Source organism: Fukomys damarensis, unplaced genomic scaffold (genome assembly GCF_012274545.1).
Source record: "Fukomys damarensis isolate Sample0158 unplaced genomic scaffold, DMR_v1.0_HiC HiC_scaffold_37, whole genome shotgun sequence".
In the NCBI taxonomy this organism is placed as follows: domain Eukaryota; kingdom Metazoa; phylum Chordata; class Mammalia; order Rodentia; family Bathyergidae; genus Fukomys; species Fukomys damarensis.
In genome coordinates this window covers 30,602,911-30,627,426 of record NW_022900949.1, presented here as the reverse complement: position 1 = coordinate 30,627,426, position 24,516 = coordinate 30,602,911, and the positions used below count along the sequence as shown (strand labels likewise).

General features: G+C 39.5%; 1 protein-coding gene across 1 annotated transcript in view; it reads right to left on the bottom strand.

The window, feature by feature from the left end:
* The window catches only part of Lonp2 (lon peptidase 2, peroxisomal), a 68,839-nt gene that overhangs the window by 19,499 nt on the left and 24,824 nt on the right, over nucleotides 1-24,516 (bottom strand). Inside the window, exon 4 of the mRNA XM_010637989.3 lies at nucleotides 22,576-22,709. Within this exon, the coding sequence (XP_010636291.1) occupies nucleotides 22,576-22,709 (134 nt within the window). The remainder of the gene's footprint in view (nucleotides 1-22,575; nucleotides 22,710-24,516) is intronic.

Genomic DNA, 24,516 nt, shown 5'->3' with positions numbered 1-24,516 from the left:
TTTTTTTTTTTTTTTTTTTGATCATGGCTAACTGGAGTTCTACATGCCTTACTTATCTGTATGTGAAATTCTTTTTCCCTGCTTGGGAAGCTTTCCTGCCATTACTTCTGGGAATAGTTTTTTTAAAAAATGTCATTTGTGCTATCTCCTGCTTTTTTATGGACTCTAATCAATGTTATTATTCTTCTTTGCATTATCTAGCAGCTGCTGGATTGATTTCTTGTGGTCCCTTGCTATTTTTAAGAAATCTCTTTTCATAATCACTAATCACAATCCTGTCTTCTACATCTGATATTTCGCCCTCACATTGGCTCATTATGCTGTGTATACTTTCAATGAAGTTTTTAATCTCCTGGATATCTATTTGAATCTGTTTCATGGATTCCATTTCTTTCCTATACTGGGCATTCATGGTTTCCATCATGTTCCTGAGTTCCTCTATTTTTGTTTTATCTGTATCTGCTCTAGTCACTGAGAATATCTTTCATTCTGGTCATCATCTCTGTAGTTAAATGAGAAATTATTTCTGCTTTGATTTTTTTTGTAAAGCCTTGGTCATCTGCTTTGTTAATTCTGCTGTTACCAATTCAGAGAGTCCAGGTCAGTGGCTTCCATACTGTTCCACCTCTATGCTCCCTGTGATTGTCTCTTGTGAGCTTAAATTGTGTGTTTGTGTATGTGTGTGGGGTGCATCTTGTTTAAGTGTCTTCTCATTTTCTATTTATCATTAAGTTTAATTTCTTGGGTTAAGCTTGTAAATTACTTATAGTGAGTAGCTTTATTTCCAGTATACAGAACCCTTAGGAAATGACTGCTTCTCAGAAGTGTCTTCCAGGGATAGCTGGCTTTTGGGTTTGTGTGTGTTTGTTTTTTCTTTTGGCTTTTGAGTCTGCTGCAAGATCATATCTCTTCAATGTACTGGGGATGAGTTTGTCTACTTGGGCCATCTACCAGTTCTTTGGCACTGGCCTATAGTTTAAAAAAAATTTTTAAAGACCCTTAGGCAATCTCAGTCTGGGTATACCACAAGGAACATCTGATTAGCACAATTATGTCACCTTGGCTAAAGTAGTACAATCAGCAATAACAGCAGCATCAAACACAGCCTATAAAATGACAATCTGTGGTAACTATTAAATGGCTACCTTTAAGGAGGGAAAGAGAAAAGGAAGAAATAAAAACAAGAACAGAACACAACACCAAAAAACTAGAAACCACGTTCAAACAATAAAGAAAAAACAAAACAAGAACCAGAAAAAAGAAAAAAAAAACAAACAAAAACAAAACAAGTCCAATTAAGAGCCTGTTTCTGCTGTCACTGGTACACAACATGGGCAGATAGAGTCCAGAGCCAAACTGATTAATCCCAGCAAGCCAGCTGAAGCTTCACGGTGGGGTAGTGCATAATCCCAGCTGGCCTTCCCCTTCAGTTCCACTGAAGTTCAGGTCAGGTATGAGGCTGGAATTGCATTCCTTGGGCCTATGACAGTCCATGTGCCTCCTGCCAGCTTGAGTTCTGTTCCCTGACCTCCTGCTGACTTGAACTCGGCACACACACCGATACCCCAGATGCCACTAGATGGGAGTTGGCCCATAGCTATTCTGAGTTCTGAGCTCAGCTGGCCCTTCTCCAAGATGGCTACCAGACAATCTTCTCCTGGGTTATGACTGAACCCAGATAACTCAACAGCCATGGTGGTCGGCTGCATTCATTGCTCTGTTCCTCTGATGCATTTCCCCATGGAGTCCTTGGGGTCACCAGTAGTCACTGTGCATCTGCAGGTTCAATCTGCTGTTTGCACACTGTGAGTCCAGGCTCTGGGAGAGAGCACTGCTTGCTATCTCCCTCTTCTTTGTGGAAGTCTCTCTCTTTGCTCTCCACATGGACTTCAATTTTTGTTTCAGATCCTTCTTGGGTCTCAAAGACCCACTTCCCTCCTTTTCTTCCTTGTGCCACTATATTCCAGTGGCAGGACACTAAATCTTGGAGAGGCTCTTTCTCTGATGCTCACCACTCTGCCATCTTCCCAGAAGTTCTTGTCCATTCTTGTATCTCATGAAGTTAAAAGAATTTGTTTTCATTAACTCCTTTCCTTCTAAAAACAATCAGTATGCTTAGCAGCTTGTTTTAGACTCTAATGTTACATCCTAGGCTATCAGAAGTGAGCAGCAATTAATCAGTATGCTTAGCAGCTTGTTTTAGACTCTAATGTTACATCCTAGGCTATCAGAAGTGAGCCTGGTATACCCTGGAAGTCAAGAGTTTCCTAGTCTCCTGGGCTCTCCTCAAGACCCAATCAGAAGTGATCAGTAAGTAACAAAAACACAGCAATTCACTCTTTCTGCTGCTTAATGGCTATTTGACAGAATGAATTATGCTATGCAGTGCATTAAACCTCTCACTACTATCTCTGCAACACTGTTTGTGAGAACTAAGAAAATTCTTTGTAGACTGAAAAGTATAACCACCTATTGTATCATAAGTGTTAAGTCTTGAGTTATGTATGTTCTTATAATCGTATCTGTAATGTTACTTGATATTTCAATGTTTGATTAAACTGTATTCTAGAAATCTTCCTGCATCATTTTAACTTCATTAATAACACCTATTTGTTTCACAAAACCTAGCAGTTACTGAGTTACTCTGTGGCTTGTAGAAATGGGAGATTTTCTGCCTGCTGCTGTTTGCATTGTATTCCAAGCACTATCAAGGATCCAGGGTTTAGCTTCATGGCCATCTCAGAGCAGAAGAGAAGGGAGGTGTTAAGCTTAAAGTTAGTGCACAGCAAGAAAGCTCTACCTGTCTTGGGTTGCCACATACTACTAGAATCATGCACCAGGAGGCTGTGGTCTTTGCAGCTTCCCTGAGATATGATGACTGTTGCCAGCCTGTGCTTCATTATCACAGGAGGAAGCAAGGCTAGGCGGTGAAAGCCAATCCACAATTATGTAACCAACCCTTTTCAAGGGTAGTACTGAATTCAAGGCTTTGAGCACTGAGGGAGCAGGGGTAGGGAAAGATACTTCTAAAGCAGCTAGACCTCATAATACAAAGATGGCAATTTGGCCAAAGCAGCTGTGTTAAAAAAAAAAAATCCAATGAACTCAGAACTAAGTGGCACTTCAAAATGTTCCATCACTAAAACATAGGCCTAGAGAACTAAAGCTCTAGTCAAGAAAACGATGCTAGCTATTAACTGGGAGACAGGATAGTGGTAGATTTTAAGATCTCTGAGGCCTTGGATAATGTTACCATAGCCCAGGCCACAGTAGAGCTCCGAGCCCATGCACTCAGCTGTATGCAGTTCCATGCCCTCCCTACTGGAGTGACCAGCACTCAGAGAAGAGGGCAGCAGTGTCCTTGGGTTCAATGCTAGCTCTGCATGTGACTGTACCATCCCAGCAGGATGGACTTTTTCAGGCAAAGGAAAAACAAAACCACGGATCTGCTCTGCAAATCCTTCTTCCTGAAATTGTGCATTCCCTTCTTTTAAGCTCTTCTATAGACAAGAGAAATGGTTCTTAACAAAGTGCTAAAATAATATGTAAAAACTATTACTTCACGAGATGCAGAGAAATCCATTATGAAAGCAACATAGTATCTTCTAGTTACTAAAATAGAGTAACTAATAAAGAAGTTTAAGAAGTGATACAGGTCAATGTTAAAGCAAAGAAGCTGAGCGTGGTGGTGCACACTTGTGATGCTAGCACTGGAAAGCTGAGACAGGAGTATCAGTGTGAGTTTGAGGCCAGCCTGAGCTACACTGTGAGTAGAAGACTAGTCTGGATTACACAGTGAGATCTTGTCTTTAAAAATTAAAAAAGAGAGCAGGCTTGGTGGCAAAGGCTGTGATCCCCATCCTCTCAGAGACCGAAGCAGGAGGATCTCAAGTTTAAGCTTAGCCTGGGCAACTTATTGACTTACTGAGATCCTGTCTCAAAAGTGAAAAGGGCTAGAGATGCAGTTCAGGGTGAAGGTCCTAGGTTCAATTCCTACTACTAGAAATATAAAAAAAATCATTTCCTCATTTCCGGAAATAAAGTTTTGCTTATGGAAATATAAATTGTTTTAGTCCTTCAGTAAAGCAATTTGGCAATATACCAAGAGCACTCTTAATATCCATCATCTCAAATTCAGTGATTCTTTTTTGTAGCAATCTATCCTTAAGGACATAAAAATATATGTATGGAGTTACTTACAGAAGCACTACATAATTAAAAATCACACTCACCACAACATTCAGCATGGGGAACACAGCTAAGTACATTGTGGCACCACGTCCATCTGATACAACACTACACAGTCAAACTGTTTTCCAGGTGTTTGAGTAACATGAAAAACTTTTTTTTTTTTGTACTGGGCATTGAACTCAGGACCTTTTGCTTGCGAGGCAGGCGAAGGAACCATGGAGCTAAATCCCCAGCCCACATGAAAAACTTCTTTTGATACAAGGTTAAAGTGGGCAAAGAGAAGGGCATGAAATTTCACACAGCATAATTCACACACACACACACACACACACACACACACACACACACAATGTATGCACATGCATGCAAACAGATACAGCTCAAAATGTTAACAGCAATTATTCCTTGTGCCACAAAATCAACATTATATGATAGCTAACCAGTCTCCATGCCTGGCCTGGCTTCCTAATTGGCCTTGAACAAAGTCACTTTATCTCTTTGTATCTGGCTTTCTCATCGGTAAATCCAGAATAGTTACAGCGCCTTCAGAGGGGTTCTGGGTGAACTTAGTAGTGAGGAGTACTGAGTTATAGTATTAGCTCCCTTTTAGAATACTACTATATAGACTTCTAAGACTCACATTCTTTTACTCTATTACCCTTTCATCAAAAGAAAACAAAGCAGTCTCTGCAACAAAAGATGACCGCACCCAGGAATAGACAGGGCTCTGATCACAACCACACAACTGCTGGAATTATGTATATCACAGTGGACCCTCAAGGTATGACTGGCCTGACATACGAACAACTTGGGTTACAACTGGAATTTTCATTTTTAACTTATGAACAAAGTCTCGAGTTACAACCCGAATGCCTAATGCTTGTGCTTCCAGATGGTCTCAGGTACAGACTTAAAACCCTTACAGAGTTCTGGAAGGAGTATTACAACATTCTTTCCTGTGTGGGGTTAACTGAGAAGTCTTGGGCCAATGTCTCTTAGGATACTGAGATAGGAGAGAGACTTTGATGGCTGTCAGCCTAAGCCTTCAATCAACCAACCCGAGTTACAATACAAGCAGCCCTCATGAAGGAACTGAGTTTGTAAGTCAAGGGTCTATTGTAAATATATGTAAGAAAAACAAAATCTATCAAGACTCAGGACCTGCTCCTATGTTAGATATTACTTCATACTTAATCTAAATGCTACTTATTAAATTCTTTCTGAAAATGATTTAAAAACATATTCTTAAAAGTAATGAAGTACCATTTAATAAAGTGCTATCAAATAGATGAAAAGAAAGGACATGAACAAATAAAACGCTAAATTAGATCAAGTTAGCGTAACTTCACCCCACTTCATGTATTTTTTTCACTTAAATAAAACTGGCCTGAGAGTGGGAAGGAGCAGACTGGTGGATCTCTTGTCTTGTGATACCTGGAGCTTGTTCACAGCAAGTCTGCGGCTAACTCAGGACTCAACCCCAATGGCCAGCTGGACTATGGGGGCACTCGCTGCCCCAGAGGTGAGCGTGCTGAGCTGAAGTGGCCACACTACCAACACTGTGGAAGAAGCTACAGCTCTCGACTCCCCACAAGAAAGGACCAGCCTTTCCCTAAGCAGCTGCCACTGGGACACTCATGTTCTTACTCATGGCTTGTCCTTTGCCACAAGAACATGATGTCAATGAAAGCAGACCCAAGAGCTACTGAATCACTGCAGGAAGCGTGGAGGAAAGGCGGTAAGAAGGGGATTAAGGGACGCAAAACCTCAGGAAATTCCAGTAGCTCTGTTAAGGAGAAAAGACTCCTGTCCTTTGATTCAGCCTTACGGCAATCCTCTGTCCCCTGCGGGTGATCCAATCAAACAACAGTAGCGAAGAGGACAGGAATTCAGAAAATCTCAACACCTACAGCAATTCCCCAGGAAGAGATGGGAACTGACTTAGCCTCAGACATCCTACGAGATAAGAGGTCAGAGTTACCACTTCTCTCTTTCCCTCCCATATGCAGCCTGAGGCACATGCTCAACTTTCAAGCTCAGTTCCACATGTCCAAAAGCCTGTTTTTGGCACATGGGTGGTTGGGGGAACAGGAACCCTTTCTTCTAGACTTTGAAAAAAATGTTCACTTTCACAAAATGCAGGTTCTTAACACCTGCTGGGGTAGGGATAGAGAGGAAGGAAGGGGTGTAGAAAAGCCTGTGAACTGCAGCCAGCAGTGTAACAAAGGCCATCAATGGTGGCTGACTGTCCACAGAAACGACTGTATCTGTTTCATCATAATAGTACAATGTCTGATGTCTGATGTCTGTAGGAGACAATTCCTTGAGAATGCCTATGTTGAACTGAGGCTTAGGGAATAAAAGAAGAATCAGGAATTCAAGAAGCAAAGAATAGAACCTCAAGATATAAAACTTTCAAAACCGGGCAGAAACTCAAAGATTTGGTCAAATCCTTCTGTTTCATGCCCAAGGAAACAGACCCAGGAAGAACAAACTGCCTCAATTTGCAGTCCAGTTTAGAAAGTGTCTGTGTGGCTCTGCATTTCCTTGACAAGGCAAGGTCAACTAGTGGCAAATTTTGAGTTTAGATTATCTGAGCCAAGTGCAATGGCAGGCAACTGTAGTCCCAGCTACTCGAGAAGCCAAGGAAGGAGAATTCCTTAGGCCCAAGAGTTCAAGCCCAGTCTGAACAAAAGAACTCCTGTCTGGAGGAGAGACAAAGAGACAGAGAATATGAGAATTATTTAAAAGATTCAACATAACTGGTATTACAGACTTCCTCTGACTACTGTCACTGTAAAAGACTTGGAAATGAACAAATATTTCTTCTGGTGGACCTTTCTGCTTGCCTGTGTCTTACTGCCTGTCCTCTATTTTAAAGTTATATAAGTTGTATGCAACTCTTAACAATGCATGTTTCTTGCTCAAAGTAATAAAAATGAATTTTGTCCAATATAGATACAAATGGTTTTTCTTTCCCTAAGAAGGTTTTGCATCTCTTACCAAACTAATTTTAGTACCACTGATTACCTACAAATGTGTCTGGTTTTTGGATTCTCCACTGAACCAGCTGTTTCTGTCATTAATTGATGAATTATTTATATCTTCACATGTCATTTTCATTTGTATGTCAGTAATAATTCTGTCACTGAAAATCATCCTTTAATACTGTACAAAAACACTTTCTAAATGGTGATAGATTTACTGAGTAGCCAACTCTTAACTACTAAAAGCAACTGATATACTGAGATTTTTAAAAGGACAGATATAACAGGTTGCTTTGGATAAAAAAGGCGGGGGTTCTTCCATTCTTAGTATTCCTACTTTAGATGAGATGCCCCCAAGTGTCCTGCAGAGCCACAGCAGATCTCCACCCACCACTAACAGGCCTGGGAGTTGGACAGCCTAGGCTGAACTCTCGCTCTTTCACTTAAAAAATATGTGACTTTGGGAATACTCCTCAGGCTCCCGTTTTGAAAGCTGCTTTTATTATAATATATGTAACATAACAGTTATCTTACCCACTTGCAAAAGTACAACTCAGTTTCATTAAGTTCATTCACACTGGTGTACAATCACCACCGCTGTCCACACCCACAACTTCCTCATCATCTCTGGCATAAGCTCTGTACCCATCCAACAGCATTTGCCCCTCCCCCTTCCCGGGTGCGTGGCCACTCTACTTGCTGCTTCTCTGAGCTTGACTACTTCAGATACCTCATTTAAGTGGAATCATACGGTAATCCTGTGTCTGGCTTATTTCACTTGGCATAATGTTGTCTAGGTCCCACCACGTTGTGGCATATATCAAAATTTCCTTTTTCAATGACTGAACATCCCGTTGTATGTATAGCTCACATTTTACTTCTCTGTTCATCTGCTGATGGACGCTTTAGTTGCATATACTTGTTTGCTACTGTGAATAATATTGCTATGAACATGAATATACAAATAGCTATTTGAGGGCTGTGGATTTAGCTCAGTGGTTCTGCCGCCTGCCTCATGAGTGCAAGGTCTGAGTTTGATCCCCAGTACCAAAAAATGTAACAAAACAAAAAATCTATTTAAGTCCTTGTTTCAGTTCTTTTTACAGTGCCTAGGAATGAAACTTGTGGATTACACTGAAGTTTTATGTTTAACTTTTTGATGACTCACCCAACTCTTTTCCACAGTGGGAAACACTGACACTCCCACTAGCAGTGTAACAGAGTTCCATTTTCTCCACATCTTGGTCAATATGTAGTTCTAAAATTATTATTATTCATCCTATTAGAAATGAAGTAATATTTCACTGTGGTTATGATATGCATTTTGCTAATGACTAATGAAGGCAAGCATATTTTCATGTGCTTAATGGCCATTTGCATATATCTTCTTTAGAGAAATGTTTATTAAATATTTTGCCCATTCTGTAATTGGGTTGTTTTAAGTAATTAAATTGTAAGATATATATGTACATATTTTTCTGGATATCAATTCTTCATATATATGATTGGCAAATTTCATGTATAGGCTGTTTTTTTACTTTCTCGCTTTTTCATATCTTTTGATATGAAAAATGTTAAATTTTGATGAAGTCCAGTTTATCTCTTTTTTCTTTTGGTACTGGGGATCAAACTAAGGACCTTGCACTTGTGAGGTAGGCACAGTGCCACTGAGCTAAATCCCCAGTCCTATCTCATTTTTCTTTTGTTGCCTGTGTTTCTGGTCATATCCATAAACCCACTGTCAAATATAATGCTTTAAAGATTTTCCCCAAAGTTTTTAGAGTTTTACAGTTTTAGCTGTTGAGTTTACTCAATCTGTAGATACTTCACATAGTTCTGGCATCTTAACAATATTAAGTTTTTCTATCCACAAACATGGATTCTCTTTCCATTTACCTAATGTCTTGATTGATCATTAGCAATGTGTTACAGTTCAGTGTACAAATCTCTCACCTCCTTGGTTAGATTTATTCTTAAGCATTTAATTCTTCTGGGTGCTACTGTAAATTTAATTGCTTTCTTAATTTCCTTTTCAGATTATTCATTTCCTTAACGTTTTTTTTGGTACTGGGGATGGAACTCTGGACCTTGTGCTTGCAAGGCAGGTGGCAGAACAACTGAGCTGAATCTCCGGTCCCATTTCCTTAACCTTTGAAAGCCTCTATTTCCTCATGTGAAAAAACAAAACAAAACAGTATCTATCCTTCAAAACTATTATAGAAATAATGTATATAGGATAGAAGGGTAATGAACATATAGTATAGCTACTGAGTCTGGCCTTGGAAACAGTCTTGTTAGGTTAGACTCTTGACTGTAATTTTTACTAGCAGTGAACTTTGGGCAAGTTTTTCAGTCACTTTAGTCACTTTCCTTGTTGCTGAAACATAATACTTCACAACCACAACTTAAAAAGAGAGGTTTATTTTGGCTCACAAATTTTAGAGGATTCAGTCCACAGCTGGCTGGCTCCAAGGCAAGAAGGGGATGGTAGATGGGTGTGGTGGAGCAAAGCTACTCACATCATGGTGGCCAAGGAAGCAGTGAGAGAAGGAAGGAGCTGAGGAGGGAGACAGACCTGTCCAGCTCCCTCTTCCATGACTCGCCTCTTCTGGCCATGCCCCACCTCCTAATAGGAAGCAGCTAAGAACTCATCGGTGCTGATGAGTATAGCACTGGCATGATCCAATAACCTTCCAAACACATGAGAATCTGGGGGGACATTTTAGATCTAAACCATAACATTATGTGTGCCTTAGTTTTTCGTTATGTGCAAAATGAACCTAAAAACTATAGCTATCCTTTAGAAGACTAAATGAGTAAATACATGTAAAATGATTTAAGAGTACAGTCTGCCATATCGTAGAAACATTATGCAGTAGATGACAACTAGTCTTCTGGTCTGGATTATCACATTTTACTAATTTGGTTCGTTAGCTTAGTTTTTCTACCATCCATTTTATATACTACTTGAAATGAATCCAAATGGCTGCTCTAGTTACAGTTATGTGTCACTTAATGGCTGAGATATATTCTGAGAATGTACTGTTGGGTAAGTCACCACTGTGCAAATGTCAGAGAAGGTACTCACAAAAACCTAGGTGGTCTAAGTCACCCACTGTGGTGGCCTCTTGTTACAGTCAAGAGATAAGGTACATATGAGATGTGTGAGGCTCTTGCTAGTGTAACCCAGCATACTGGTTTTAATTTTTATTGGCATGTGTTTGCAGTAATGATTACATTCACTGTAGGGCATTGATTGGTACATGTACATAAATACGTCTCAATTATTTTTCCCCTTCCCTCCACCTCCTTTTATTCTGCCAGCATCATACTCATTTATTTGAAAAAGTCCCTGCTCTCATAGAATGGATTATTTATTTATTTTTGGGTGATATTGGGGATTGAACTGAGAGCCTCACACATGCTTGGCAAGCACTCTACCACTGAGGTACAGCCCAGCCCTTTATATTTTTCAATTGAAAACAGTCTTGCTAAGTTGCTCAGGCTGGCCTCAAACTCTCAATCCTCCTGCCTTAGCTTCTTGAGTGCTGAGAATTTCTTTATAAAATGAAAGTCAGACCAGATGAACTCCATTCACCCACACCATTCACCACAGTGAAAAAATAGGTAATTTTGTTGCAATATAATGAATTTGAGGTAACTTAAATTTTAACATTATCTATGAACAAAAGACAAATCACTAAAGGGTGGAGTATCTAGCTCAGTGGTTCTGCCACCTGCTTTACAAGCGCAAGGAAACGAGTTCGATCCCTGGTACCAAAAAAAAACCAAACAAACAAAAAAAAGACAAATCACTGAAACAAACACAAGCATTTTCACTCCATGAAAATTAATTATGTAACAATACTATTTCTCAATGATTAAAATATTATCTTGAAGTTGAATCCCACCGCAATTCTTGAATTATACAGTTAGGAGCAAAGCAGAGCTGGGAGACTGGCATGCTGAACTCTACTGTGTCCGTGCAGGAGATGTGTTACTGGGTCTGTAACGAGCTGGCGAAGTACACACGGAGACCCATGAGAAGGGAATACTACTTGGATCTCAACTCCTTAGCACACACAGCTGTACAGATTCAGACCACATTTAAGCATGGAGAGAAAGATCATATATATATCTGCAGTCATTAAAAAAACTACATTTTTTAAAGTTTTAAAACCGTGACATCATCAGCTAAGCAGAGTGGCGCACACTTACAATCTCAGCTATGTGGAATGCCGAGACAAGGGGGACTGCAGCCAGCTGCGCAATTTAGAGAGACCAGGTTCACATGGAGAGATACAGTAAAACAGAGAAACAGAATTCTGTAACAAAGAACTTCAAGTGAATCCTTTAAAGTCATGCAGTTTACTGTATGTCAGTTATACAGCAATAAAGCTGTTAATTCAAAAATAAATACATGAAAAGTGAGATTATAAGTAGCTTTGTTATTTTGTAAGACAGAATTATGTGTCTCAGAACTAGACTGACACGAATGCAAAGCATCTGAGAGTCTTCTCAGGGGAAGGGAAAATAACCCCAGAACAATCTGACTATTTCCAGTTATATAAATTGTGCTGTCAGTTTCAGGTTAATTTTTTTCAGCAAACCCTCTTCCCAGTATGTTAAATGCAACTGAGGCTCAAGTTACTGGCCGGTGCTGCCAAGGAGTTTCAGTCTGCATATTTTCAATCTTTTTTTTTTCTACAGAAAGTAGTTATATGAGTGATGGGGATGTGGCTTGGTGGTAGAGCACCTGCCTAACACATGTGAACCCCTGAGTTCAATCCCCAGTGTGTGAGCATGTGCACAACATGGGAAAAACTAGCTATAACAGAATTCTACGGGTCAAATGTCCAGAAAAACTTGCATGCTAGCACAAAGTATGTTCTTTCTCTCAATATTTTCTTCATTATTTTGGGGGTGGTAATACAACTTTAATAATACCAAATACTTTTTCTTTCAAGATTACTACTAAATATTTCTACATAATAATCATTAAGATACATTATGATTGTGAATAAATTTTCCCAATTTTAGTAGCAGTTATCTACATGTGAAAATAAAAAGTATCTGCACAAAATTGTTTTCCACTGTTATGAATTTAGACAGTAAGTAAATGAAATTTTGTGTCAATCAGAAACAATTTTTTAAAACTATAATAAAATAAAGTGAAGGTTTTAATGATCAATTTAGTACCTCTAGAGACTCCAAAAAACCACTTACCTCATAGTTAAAAATTATTTGTTTATATATCCATCTCCCCCAATAGACTATATATTTGTTAAAAGTTCTCTATCTCTCTCTTTTTTTTCGTGGTACCAGGTATCAAACTTGGGTCCTTGTGCTTTGAGGCAGGCGCTGGAACCACTGAGCTAAATCCCTGGCCTTAAAAGTTCTCTTTAATCAGTTTCTGGAATCCAGTTTAGAAGTTAGTCTATAGTAAGTATTCAGTAACTGTTAGCCTACTCACTGACTGAATAAATAAATACATGGTCCTCTCTTTAGACCAGACAAGGGTCTCAGCAGGTTTGAGGAATTAGCAAATTTGATTTCCTGTACTCAGAAATATTCTAGAGAATTAATGGGATCAGAAGCTTAACTGCAGAGACCACACTGTAATATTTTAAAAGCCCCAGGAACACCTCAAGTATTCTTGTAACTCAGAAAGGCTGGTTTTGATAATGTGTAACAGTGACATCCATCAGCCACTGCACCTTCCTATATGCCTACTAAATGGAACAATGACTTTATAATTATTTGGCAGCATTTTATTTTCATGTCTCAGGGCAGAGTTTAGGTAACCAACCTCTGGCTCCCACTGTACAAAAGTAGGGTTTTCCTTCACTGCAGCCCTTTTCCCATCCATACACAGGCAAATAATTCTCCCTGAACCAGGCCAATACTGATAAGGGAACAATCAGTGATTCTGTGTAAATATTAAACTTAGAAAAGAATATTTAGTGTGTGTTCATGATACTAGTCGGACAGCATATTTTCACCTCAACATTAGAATAGTATCTAACTTTAGCTGTTTAGACCCAACATCCTGATTAATAGTTTCACCAAATGCAAAGAAAGTCTTAATTTCTGGACCCAATTTTTAAAATAATCTTGTTTTAAAAAGTGTAATTAACTCTAACAGAAGGCCACAAAGACTCCCCTGAGAACTAAAACTGCCTCTGAAATTCACATTCCTCAACAGAAATCTTAGTTTCTTGATGATTATAAAATTTTGTTCTGTACAATACAATTAAAGGAATGAAAAGCATGAAAAGGATACAGCAAAACTTTAAACACTGAAAATACAAAACCGAATTAAAACTTCTAGGCCTTTATGCAACTTAGGGCTTTAACATAAGAAGTAAGTTCAAGTTTGATGGATTTTGAATAGTATACATTTCAATATGGGCTTAAAAAATTCTTCTGATAATAAAATTTGTTAGACTATGATGACTACTACACTGATAAATTAGTAAATTCTGTAAGTTGAAGTGGAAATTTTCAAAGATGTGCTGCCTAAAATGGAGGCTAACTTTAATTTAGTGCACATAATAATGGCAGAAGTTTTGTGCACAAAGATCTTTTACCATCGACCCAGGCGTTTCTTTAGAAACTAAAAACCTCACTTCTGAGGACTGTAACAATCCAAAATAAATAGCCAAAAGCATCTGGTCTGTGGTTTTTGGGTTCACAGGCATGCACATAAATTACTCTCTTTTTCTAAATCCAACCAGAAAGATACACGATTTAGGTCAAAATGTTTGAGGACTTCTGTATGTAATTGAAAGCAAGTAATAGGAAACTTGCTAATTATGCTCACTTCACTGAAAAGAGCTAACAAAGTTTTGATGTCCCCAATCAAGAGCATCAACAGAATCCACACTGAAAGCTGCTAAGACTGTTTCGATTTTGTTAAAGAGACCCATTGGGCTTTATTTTCCTGCAGGCTCAACAGCAGAGGGTAACAGGGCTACGGCTTCTGAGTCACAGAAATTTCCACTCTCTCTAACAACCCAAACCATAGGTTTTCTTTAGAACTCTAAATAAACTACTTCAACTCTGGGAAATGAGGGCTATATTGATAGAAATAAAATATAAAAAAATCTTTAAAATGGCAATAAATGCAATCAATCAGTCGTTCTGTGGTAACCAGCCAGCCCACCCGCCTCCCGGGGTTCGCAGCTTCATGGAATCAGACCTCTCCTGTCTCAGCAGGGCTGGCTTGTGTGACATAGTAACAGTGATGGTTATAAAGGCCTGCAAATCCTGCCTTGGCTTCCTCAGCTTCTCTCTTCTCCCACATGTCACTCCCTCTGGGAGAAGCCAGCTGCCTGTGGAGAGGCCCATGTGGTGAGAAACTGAGGACTCGGAGGGAATGGGGTCAACTGACAACCATGTGAGAAAGCCTCGGAGATTCTTCCCAAGTTGGGCCAACAGCGGGCTGACAAAGAGACTGTAAACTCCTGAGAGGTCCTGACCTAGATCTACTCAGTGAGGCTTCTTCTGGATTCTTAAGACAGAAACGGTGAGGTGGTCAATGCCTCTTAACTGCTTTAGACTGCTAAGTGCTGGGTTATCTGTTACACAGCAATAGTTAACCAATGTAAAACCCAAAAGATAGAGACATTCTGTCAACAACTAGACGAGTGCTCCAAGAAGACAAAGGAATTTAGCAAAAAGTTACACAAAGCAGAGAGGTCACTTCCAAAAAACATTATATCTAGCATTTTCTATTAGCATTAGACATGGACTCATGGCAGTAGACAAGAGAATGGAAATCTTCAGATTTCGAGAGAACTAACAACAAAAAGCCCCAAAGATGAAAAGCACTTGATTTTCCTGCAGGGACAGCTTCCTGTTATGGTCAGGAAGGAGCCACACTTAAAATAACTAGCACAAGGCACGCTTTGGGCAGAAGTCAATAGCAGGAAGCCACAACAAAGGACTCTGAAAGCAGCTGGGGCAGCTCTTCCTGGAGAACCAGATCCTGAGAAAGGCAGGGAAGGCGGGCACTGAGAGGCAGTGCGATGGGAACACCAGAAAGACAACACTGAGCAGACAGCTGAGGGCAACATGTTGGCCTGGGCTTCCTCTAGGGTCTTCTGACAGCCCACTAAGTACCCTTGCTGAAGCAGCAGGATACTTTCCCATACTCACCATATGCTGGTTAATAGTCAAGAGTGTGGTTGGCTGGGAGAACTAACATCAAATTAAAACCTTTTATTCTGATTATTTTAAGTTGTCTGTCAAGGCTACACTAAAGGAGCAAGGACACACTATCCACCTTCCACTACCTGAGGATGGCTTCACTGACCTACATAAGGCAAACCACCAGGAAACAATACACATCAACACACACCTTGGGCAAAACAGTTCCGGACTGAACCACAGACACTGTCACAGAGTGAGAAAGATTCGTGCTTTCACCAGGCAAAGTTGTGTGATCAGCAGAGGGCTTGGGGACTCCATCACAGGAGGACAGGCCTGTCCTCACTGACATCACATCATCATGTTTATGACTCCTACCACCGAGCCTCCAGCCCCCTTTCTGGTTGGTAGCTATTTCCCTATGGATGGGGAAATAGCCAAGTGTATAAAGGTATGTCTGTTAATATAGTCAAACAGGCAAGGTATAGTGTTTATTGGGGAGTTCCGTGAAGGGATTTCTGAATCAAATCAGGATCAAACTACAGATTTTATAATATATATACATATATATATGTATATATATAATTATGTAAGTGGTGGTCTAAAGCTATAAAACAAAGGCTCTATTTCTTTATCTTTTTAATAAATTTTAAAAAATACCTGCAAAAGTTGTGTGTGTGTACTTTCTTTTCCCTTTCCTTTTTTTTCTAGTGCTGGTCTAGGCATGTTCTCTATCATTCCCTGATCTATTTCTTCACTTAGGGATATGGAGAATTGAATATTACTGTAATTTAGATTGGACAGAATGTATGCTATTTAGAATCATGAAATGAAATTCCCTTCAAAGTTCTTAACTAAGTACCAGCTTGATTATATTCAGGGTGAGACTCCAAGAACTCCAGGATTAAAAAATAACTACGAAGCCAGAGACATGATTGGCCTCTCAGCTGAGACACTCCAGGAGGGTGACGCCCTTAAGTAAGGGTCATGCCCTAAGGAATAAGAACTATATTCTTGTAGCACTACATCTTAGGGGAAACAACACATCCAAATAAAGAGGAAACGATACATGAAAGAAGGGGAGGTAGAGGAAGAAAAGGGGAGGAGGAGAGGAGAGGAGAGGGGAGGGGCAGGGAAGGGAGAGGGGAGGGGAGGGGAGAAGAGCAAGCTAGTTATATCCTGGGAAAGCAGCTCCAACAGAAGTAAAGCCTTGATAAGATCAAAGTGATCTGCTGGTCCCTATCCAGCTATCAGAGGAAAATGTGGCCCTTTTTGGAGAACAATATAGGGGCTGGGGATGCTGAGGCTCAGTGGTAGAAGGCCTGCGTAGTGTGCATTAGGCCCTGGGTTTAGTACCCAGTACTACAAAATAAAAACAGCAAAACCCCACAAACTTTGCAAGCAGTTTCTGAACAGCTGTTTCTGTGTCTTCCCTAAACAGTACTGATCTTTTGCATACTGATCTCCTGCCTGTCTCAAGTACAGCACAGGGCCAAGGCAGAGACACGAGGAAGTATGTGCTGCTGTGCTGCTTGGTGCAAGCTCAGGTGAGGCTAGAGTTCGCCTTTCAGGAGTCTCTCTTATCATGTGAAGTTATTTAGAACTAAAATTTTAACAGGCTTTTCTTTCTTCTTTTTATTTTGGTACTGGGAATCAAACTTAGGAAGTTGCACTAGCCAGGCAGGTGTGGCACCACTGAGCTAAATCATTGGCCAACACAGGCTTTAAAAATGGGCTTTTGACTACTCAATGGCTCCAAGAGAAGTCACATGTGATTTTGGAATAAATTCTTTTTTTTCTCGGTACCAGAAATTGAACTCAGAACTTTGCGCTTGCCAGGAAGGCATGGCGCTGTTGAGCTACATCCCTGGTCTGATTTTGGAGTAAACTTTAAAATCAGATTCTCATTAAGTCCAATAGAAAAGGAAGAAACATCAGCAACCTGGCTCTGTAAGCAGAAACTCAGGGTACAGACCACTGTTGCTGAGTGAGAAAGTCACCTGTGAGTAGAAAGAAATCATCCTTGGATCAGTGCTTGGCTCACTTCCTCTCCCAAAGATCATTTCCATAGCATAGGAAGTCGGAAGTATTCATACAAAGACCTTAAAACCATGACTGCAGGCCTGGGATACGGCTCAGTGGTAGAGCACTTGCCTAGGATGTGTGAGGCCCTGAGTTTGAACCCCAGCACCACAAAAACAAAGAATGGGCAACCTCCCCACACCAAAGAAGTAACCCATGAGTCCCATGATTAAGAAAACAGACGAAAAGATGGTTTTAAGGGATGAGAAAAAGAGTCGAGTGTGCTGGCACACCCCTGTAATTTCAGTACTTGGGAAGCTAAGGCAGGAGGATTTCCACAAGTTTGAGGCCAACTTGGCTATATAGTGAATTCAAGGACAGCCTCAACTATATAGGAAGACCCTAACTCAAAAGAGAATCAGAGATGAGAAAAATTTTTTCATTAAAGAACCCACTGGAATATAGATAAGCCTTATTTAATGACCTACCTGTTCAACAACTGTTCGGACTTATGTAGGAGGTGAGCTGTTTGGACTTTTGGCCTGCTGCTACGACTTACAACCCATTTTTAAAATATATATACAGTTCTATACATCTTGTTTATATGGCCCCAATGTCTTTTTTGCACAGTACACTTCTGTATGCAATACAGTAAGTTTTGCTGACTGTGCTGTATAGTGCATATCTTAGTTACTTTTCTCATGCTGACACCCAAAGTTAGAGGAGGAAAAGTTTATTTGGCTCACAGTTTGTAGAGGTTTCAGTTCTCAGTGGGCTGGCTCCAAGGAAGGGTGGCGCGACAGAGGGGAAATAGTTCATGACAGGCAAAAGGCAGAAAGCAGCAAGCAACCCTCTTTCTGTCACTCATATTTTAGCCAGGCTACCCACCTTTGGGTAGCACTTACAGCCTTAACCCCAGTATTACACCTTGAATCAATACCAGCATCACATCCTTGATCCAAGCATCATACACCCTAGATCCAGCCACCTCCGAAAAGCTCAACCTATGACCTCATGAGACTTTGGGGGGACATCTAGACACAAATCACAACAGTGCAGTACTGTAGTTTTATGTTGTTATATATTACAGTGCTGCATGTACGAGTTATGCAAAAAGGCACAGTCATCAAGTTGGAGTTTCCTTTGACCGTTTCTTTTTCTGAATATTGTAATGTACATACTATATATAATACCTCACTTAGAAACCTAGTTGCGTGAACAGAAATTGGTCATCAAACAAGGAATCTCTCTCTATATGTACAGATCAAATGGACATTAGAAAAGTAAAAAACACAATTTCTGAAATGAAGAATTCTATAGGGTTTAGAGTAGAACACAGCAATAATATAATGCAATAGGCAACAAAAATATACAAACTGAACTAGGAATAAAAATTAATGAAAAAATAGAACAAAGAAAAAAAAAAGTTAGGTCCTTTCTTAGAATTCCAGTGGAGCAGGAAAAAAAAAATATATGAAGAGATAATGGACAAAATTTTTCTTTTTTCTTTTGGTACCAGGAATCAAACTCGGTACCTTGTGCTTGTGAAGCAGGCGGCAGCACCACTGAGCTAAATCCTCAGCCCTGAACAAAAATTTTCTTAAAAACTGATGAAAGAGTTTAGTCCACAAATTCAAAGTCAACAAGTCCCAAGGCAAATAAACATAAATAAAAGCAAACCTCACCATATGACTTGACATGTCAGTTAATACAAGCAGGCCTGGCAGAGTGGTTACTAGAAAATGTTGTGAAGAGATTTAAGAATCAAATAAGGTTTGGACTAGACAAACTCTTTGCTAAGTATAACATCTGAAGAAAAATCTTTGCAGATATTAATTGGACATATATGTACTTGAATAAATGGAATATTTGTCTTGGCTAAAGGCAGGAAAATGCAGAATAAAACTTTGGTCCTGTATCCCTCAACCAGAGAGAAAAAGAACATTCATAATATACTAAAACATGTAGAAAAATATAAACATTATTATTTTTAGGAAACAATTCCCATACTTTATAGAGATCAAAATCAAAACTACCCTCCTCTGACACTGATTTCTGTGAACCTCACCTGCCTTCTGAGCCCCTTGTTATCTGGTTTGTTAACTATGGTTCACATTCCACCAGTACAAGGTCAACTACTCACAGAACAGAGCTTCTGGGCCCACTCCAGAAAGTGTGCTCAATACGCTGGAGATTTCTGCTTGTTTTGAAGCTTGTGGCCTGAAATTACTTTTATTCCTGGCAGTAACTCTAAGTCCAGCATTAGTTTTAACATTAAAAATAACTCCCACACTGTGTTACTTGATATTCCTAAAACGATTGTTATCTTTTATACTCCCATTTTAAATAATTCACTTCTTAAATGAGAAATTTTAAGTTACTGAGAGCCATTTGAACTTTCTGGCATGAAAACTTAACACAGACTATTTTGCAGAGTTTTTCTTTTGACTTGGCTGATGCCATAAACATCAAGTTAAGATTCCTTATAATTATTCTATATTGAAGTCTGGAGGACAGTCATTTACAGTAACTCAAGGGTAGCTTATAAAAATAGATCCAACCTGAAAACTTATCTGTGCTTATAATAAGAACTGCAAACAAAATCACACTCAAGGGACAAATATTTATCCTCATTATTTACTCATCTGGATGACGCGAGTAATATCTTAACTACCCAAATCTGTTCAGCTACATTAACATTTAGGAGATGTCCTGTGTTGTAAAAGAAACAACTACAAAGAACTAATAAATATTACCATAAAAGCTGTATGTTTCTACATGGTTCACACACCGTTTGAACATATTCTTGAATATCTGTCGGTTATTCTTAAATAACAAATATGATGATAAATTATCAAAAAATGCTAATAGATGTACATATAAACATTGAGCAATGCACTGTAACGATGCAAACTTTCCTTTGACATCAAATCCCTCTGAATGTATTACAAACTCTACAAAACACCACCTATATCTTAAACGTGATTTTCAAAATATGCTAACTAGACAGAACTAATTTTACCACGGACCGTTCTGTTATATTACAGATAAGAACAAAAAACAGAAAGATTAGATGCCTGAGGCCACAGCACAGAGGAAGGGTGGTAATAAAAAGGGGGAAATTCAGGAGCCTGCATATGCAGGTCTTACACTTCCTGCAGGGAAAAAGGAACAACGCTTCCCTTCTCCATTGCCACCATCGCTGCCTCAGTGATTCTCCTTCCCAAGAGGTGTTCACTCAGCCAGGACAGTTTAAAAATACAGATATCTACAAACAGTAGTCTGAACATATGTTTATTTTATTTTATTTTTTGAGACAGGGTCTCACTATGTAGTTGAGACTGATCTGGAACTCACTAGATAGCCCAGGCTGGTCTCAAACTCACAGCGATCCTCCTGCCTCAGCCTCCGGAATGTTGGGATTACAGGTGTGTGCCACCATGCCCGGCTCATTTATTTTTTGTAATTCCTTTTTTTAAGGAATAAAAAAGTATACACCTACAAGAAGAAACAGAATAAGAAAACTAAAAAAAGAATGAGAAAGAAAGTTTACCAAAAAGAAAGCAGTAAGAGAGGCTGATGGAATTTTAGAAAGCAGAAAGTGAATGCACAAAAACTACTGGAAACTTAACAGGCTAGAGAAAGCGAACACCTCAGTGCCCATGGGGCAGGGATGAGGATCAGCAACAGCAAGTTGATTCTGGCCATGAACTTCTACAAAGGTAAAAGTAGGGGTGAGGGGTGGGACTTAGTGCCTTTTCTGCTGTTGTTACAGAACATCACAAGACCGGGTAATTTATAATGAACAGAACTGGTCTGGCTCACCGTTCTGGAGGCTGGCAAGTCTAAGATCAAAGGCTCACACCTGTGAAGAGCCCACTGTGCCGGGTGATGGCAGAAAGGACCCCATGGAAGGAGGGAAGGAGAGGGAAGAGGAGAAAAGAGTAGGGGAGGAGAAAAGCGAGGTGGGGAGGGAAGGCAGCTGGCCTCAGCCTTGTACCGGGGGATTACCACTGTGATGATGAACCCGCTTTCCCGAGACAATGGAACTGCTCCTCTCAGCACTGATGCACTGGGGACTGTTTTAACGCAAGCTTGCAGGATACTTTCAAACCATAGTAGGGACTATGACTGAAAGTTTTAAAGTCTGAACAAGAAATAACTGGAGTTCAATATCCCCATACCATAGTGAGGACACCAGCCCCCTGCAATTCTGCAAATGATGGAGGCTTATTCTCTGGACAGAATGATCCAGTGGGGTTACAGGGAAGGTGGCAGCAGGAGCGAAGCAGTGCCCAGAAACATAAGGGTCGTGGCAAAGTCTGCTTTTTGACTATAACACTATTAGGTGCACAAAGTTGAGCAAGAGAAGGAAAAACAAGGACGATGTTCAAACTGCAACTGCTCCACTGAGCCTACCACAAAGTACAGTTCCTTCCACCACATTTGTCTAACTGGTTCCTGGAAAGAGCGTTGGAAATGGTAGGACATCTAATAAACCTCTACTGTGAAAGAAAAGTTTAGTTCTCCACTGCTCAAAGCATGCTTGTTAAAGCAAGTCTTGGCAAACTGAACAGCAGCATGGTATGACGAGCTGTGTGATGAATCCCTCACAGTTCTGGGGCAAAAAATTAAAATATCTTAGCTGGGTAGCAAATGCAATGTCCACCATTTGATTACTGCATTAGTAGAACTCTCCCCATGTCACCAACTTCACAACTATTTAAGCAAAAAAAAAAAAAAAAAAAAAATTAAATTACAGTACATTTACTGTGTACCTATAAAAGAAAATGTGTGAGAAAAACACATTATTACCTATGAAGCTCTTCCCAAATACAAAGATCTGCTTTTGCAGTACTTTGACAGCTTGGATTTTTTTTTTAATGTTATAACAACCTTTTTTGGTAACATTTTCAATTAGTAATTATTCAAAGACTTAACTGTTTGGTTCAGTAAGAAATACAAGAACATGCGAACACATACAGAGAGCGTATGTACCACTGTTACAAATCTGGAGAAAGTAACTGTGTTCTCAAAGCATTAGTACTGAACATCATTCTAGTTAAAACTACTGCTTAAACAAGAGAAGCCTCCTGATAAACTATACCAGGCCATATGCATACTAAATGGACGCATTTCTTGTGGGAATCACCTCCACCACTGCCCTGAGGACCTGGCCCCAGCCTCCATACCCAGCTCCACGCCCGGCCCCATGGCCACATACCTTCTCCCTCAGCTACATCAGAGCGGTCCAGCTTGGTTTCCTTGTGCTGTCCTTCTGCGACTTTCACAGCAACAGCTCGGCAAATGGCCCCAAATTTTCTATCCAGAGAACGAACCCCTGCCTCTCTGGTATACCTGTCATCAAAGAAGAATTTTATTTTTGTTTATATATCATCTTTAAAAACAGAGGTAATGTGATTAACCTTTTTAACTAATGAAATATTGGTAGTCAGGCATATCCTTTAAGGAAGCAGATTTTAAAAGTCATGAGCTGTTAATAATAAAATAAAACTCACTGCTGGGGATTTAGCTCAGTGGCACCATGCCTGCCTGGCAAGCACAAAGTCCTGAGTTCAATTCCCAGTAACACAATTTTTTTTTAAAATTTAGAATAAAAAAGACTTATTTTAATCAAACGGATAGAGGATATAAAAAAATGAGGTCCATATTTCACAACTGCATGTAATTTTCAGTAAAAGAGAAAATGGAGGTATTGTGGAAATAAATAAACCAATATATAAAAATAAAATAGGGAAGGGTGAAGGGGGTGAAGGGAGGGCACGGGCATAGGGAAAAAACAAGAACCAAGATATATCCTGTAAAGGTACAAGATCCCAATGATAAATGTAACTGTACTGTTTGCTTTAAATGTACCAATAAACAATGGAAAAACAAAACAAAACAAAAAAACCCTGATCAGCTCAGCAAATGGGTCTGGACAAAAGACAGATACAGAGGAAGTGAAGAAGCATGTGAAGGAATGGTATGAACATGGAAACATGAGACTTGAAGTTCAGAATGAACTGAAGCCTGACAAAAACAGTAAGAACAACAAAAACACTTATGTGTTTAGAACAATAATGGGCTAGGAATGAATACAGATAATACATTATTAACAGCTGACCAAAAAAACAAAAAATGTAGATGTATCAGTCCCTTTCTGGTATCTTTAAATGAAAAGGGAAGACTCACCAGTATTTTATAAGAACTGGGTGAGGCAGGGCCAAGGACTTAGCTTAGTGGTAGAGTGCTTGCCTACTAAGTGCAAGGGCATTTCTCGCATTGACTTGAACATAAAACAGTACACACTGATGACTTTCAGGACATAAAGTGAGTGGTTTTTTGTTGTTGTTGTTTTGATACCAGGGATCGAACTCAGGATCTTGCACTTTTGAGGCAGGCATGATACCACTGTACTAAATCTCAAGCCCAAAACTAGTGTTTTTGACAATAAGATAAAAAGTAATTTTCTTTTAGTAAATAGGGGAGGGTGGAGGGGGTGAAGGGAGGGAAGGGGTATGAAGAAAAAATGAGAACCAAGATCTGTCATGTAAAGGCACACAATCCCAATGATGAAAGTAACTGTATTGTATACTTAAAAATTACCAATAAACTCAATAAAAAAAAGTAATTTTCTGCTTGTATAGCTGAAACAGTATGTTTCTTCACGGTAGCTGAAACTAAACTATATATACCTATAAACTTCCACATGTGGGCTTTAAGAAATTCAAATATTTAGCTTTAGGAAGAGAGTGGTATAGATCTGATATTATTTATTTTCAAGTTCAGAAGGGACATACAAGGGAAGAAAGTACAAATTAAGATGCTCCTATATAAGGGAGAAATTGAAAAATTTAGGAATGTGAACATAAAAAATACTTTTATGACAATCAGAGTCCTCACCAAGAGGAAGTTAGCACTAAGTGACATAAGACTGGAGGTATGCAGATAGGTTGGTTACACTAGGACTAGTGCATTACAGGCAACAGTGATGACAAACTTTTTAGAGCTCTCAATGATAACAGATAGAGAGCTGCAGCATGCATTCCATAAATTTGCTACCACTGGTCTATGACATACCCCAAAAGATGAAAATTTCAACTCTATCCTAAGTCTGGTAACTCACTAAGTGTGAAAAACTTGTCTAGAGTAGCATATACTT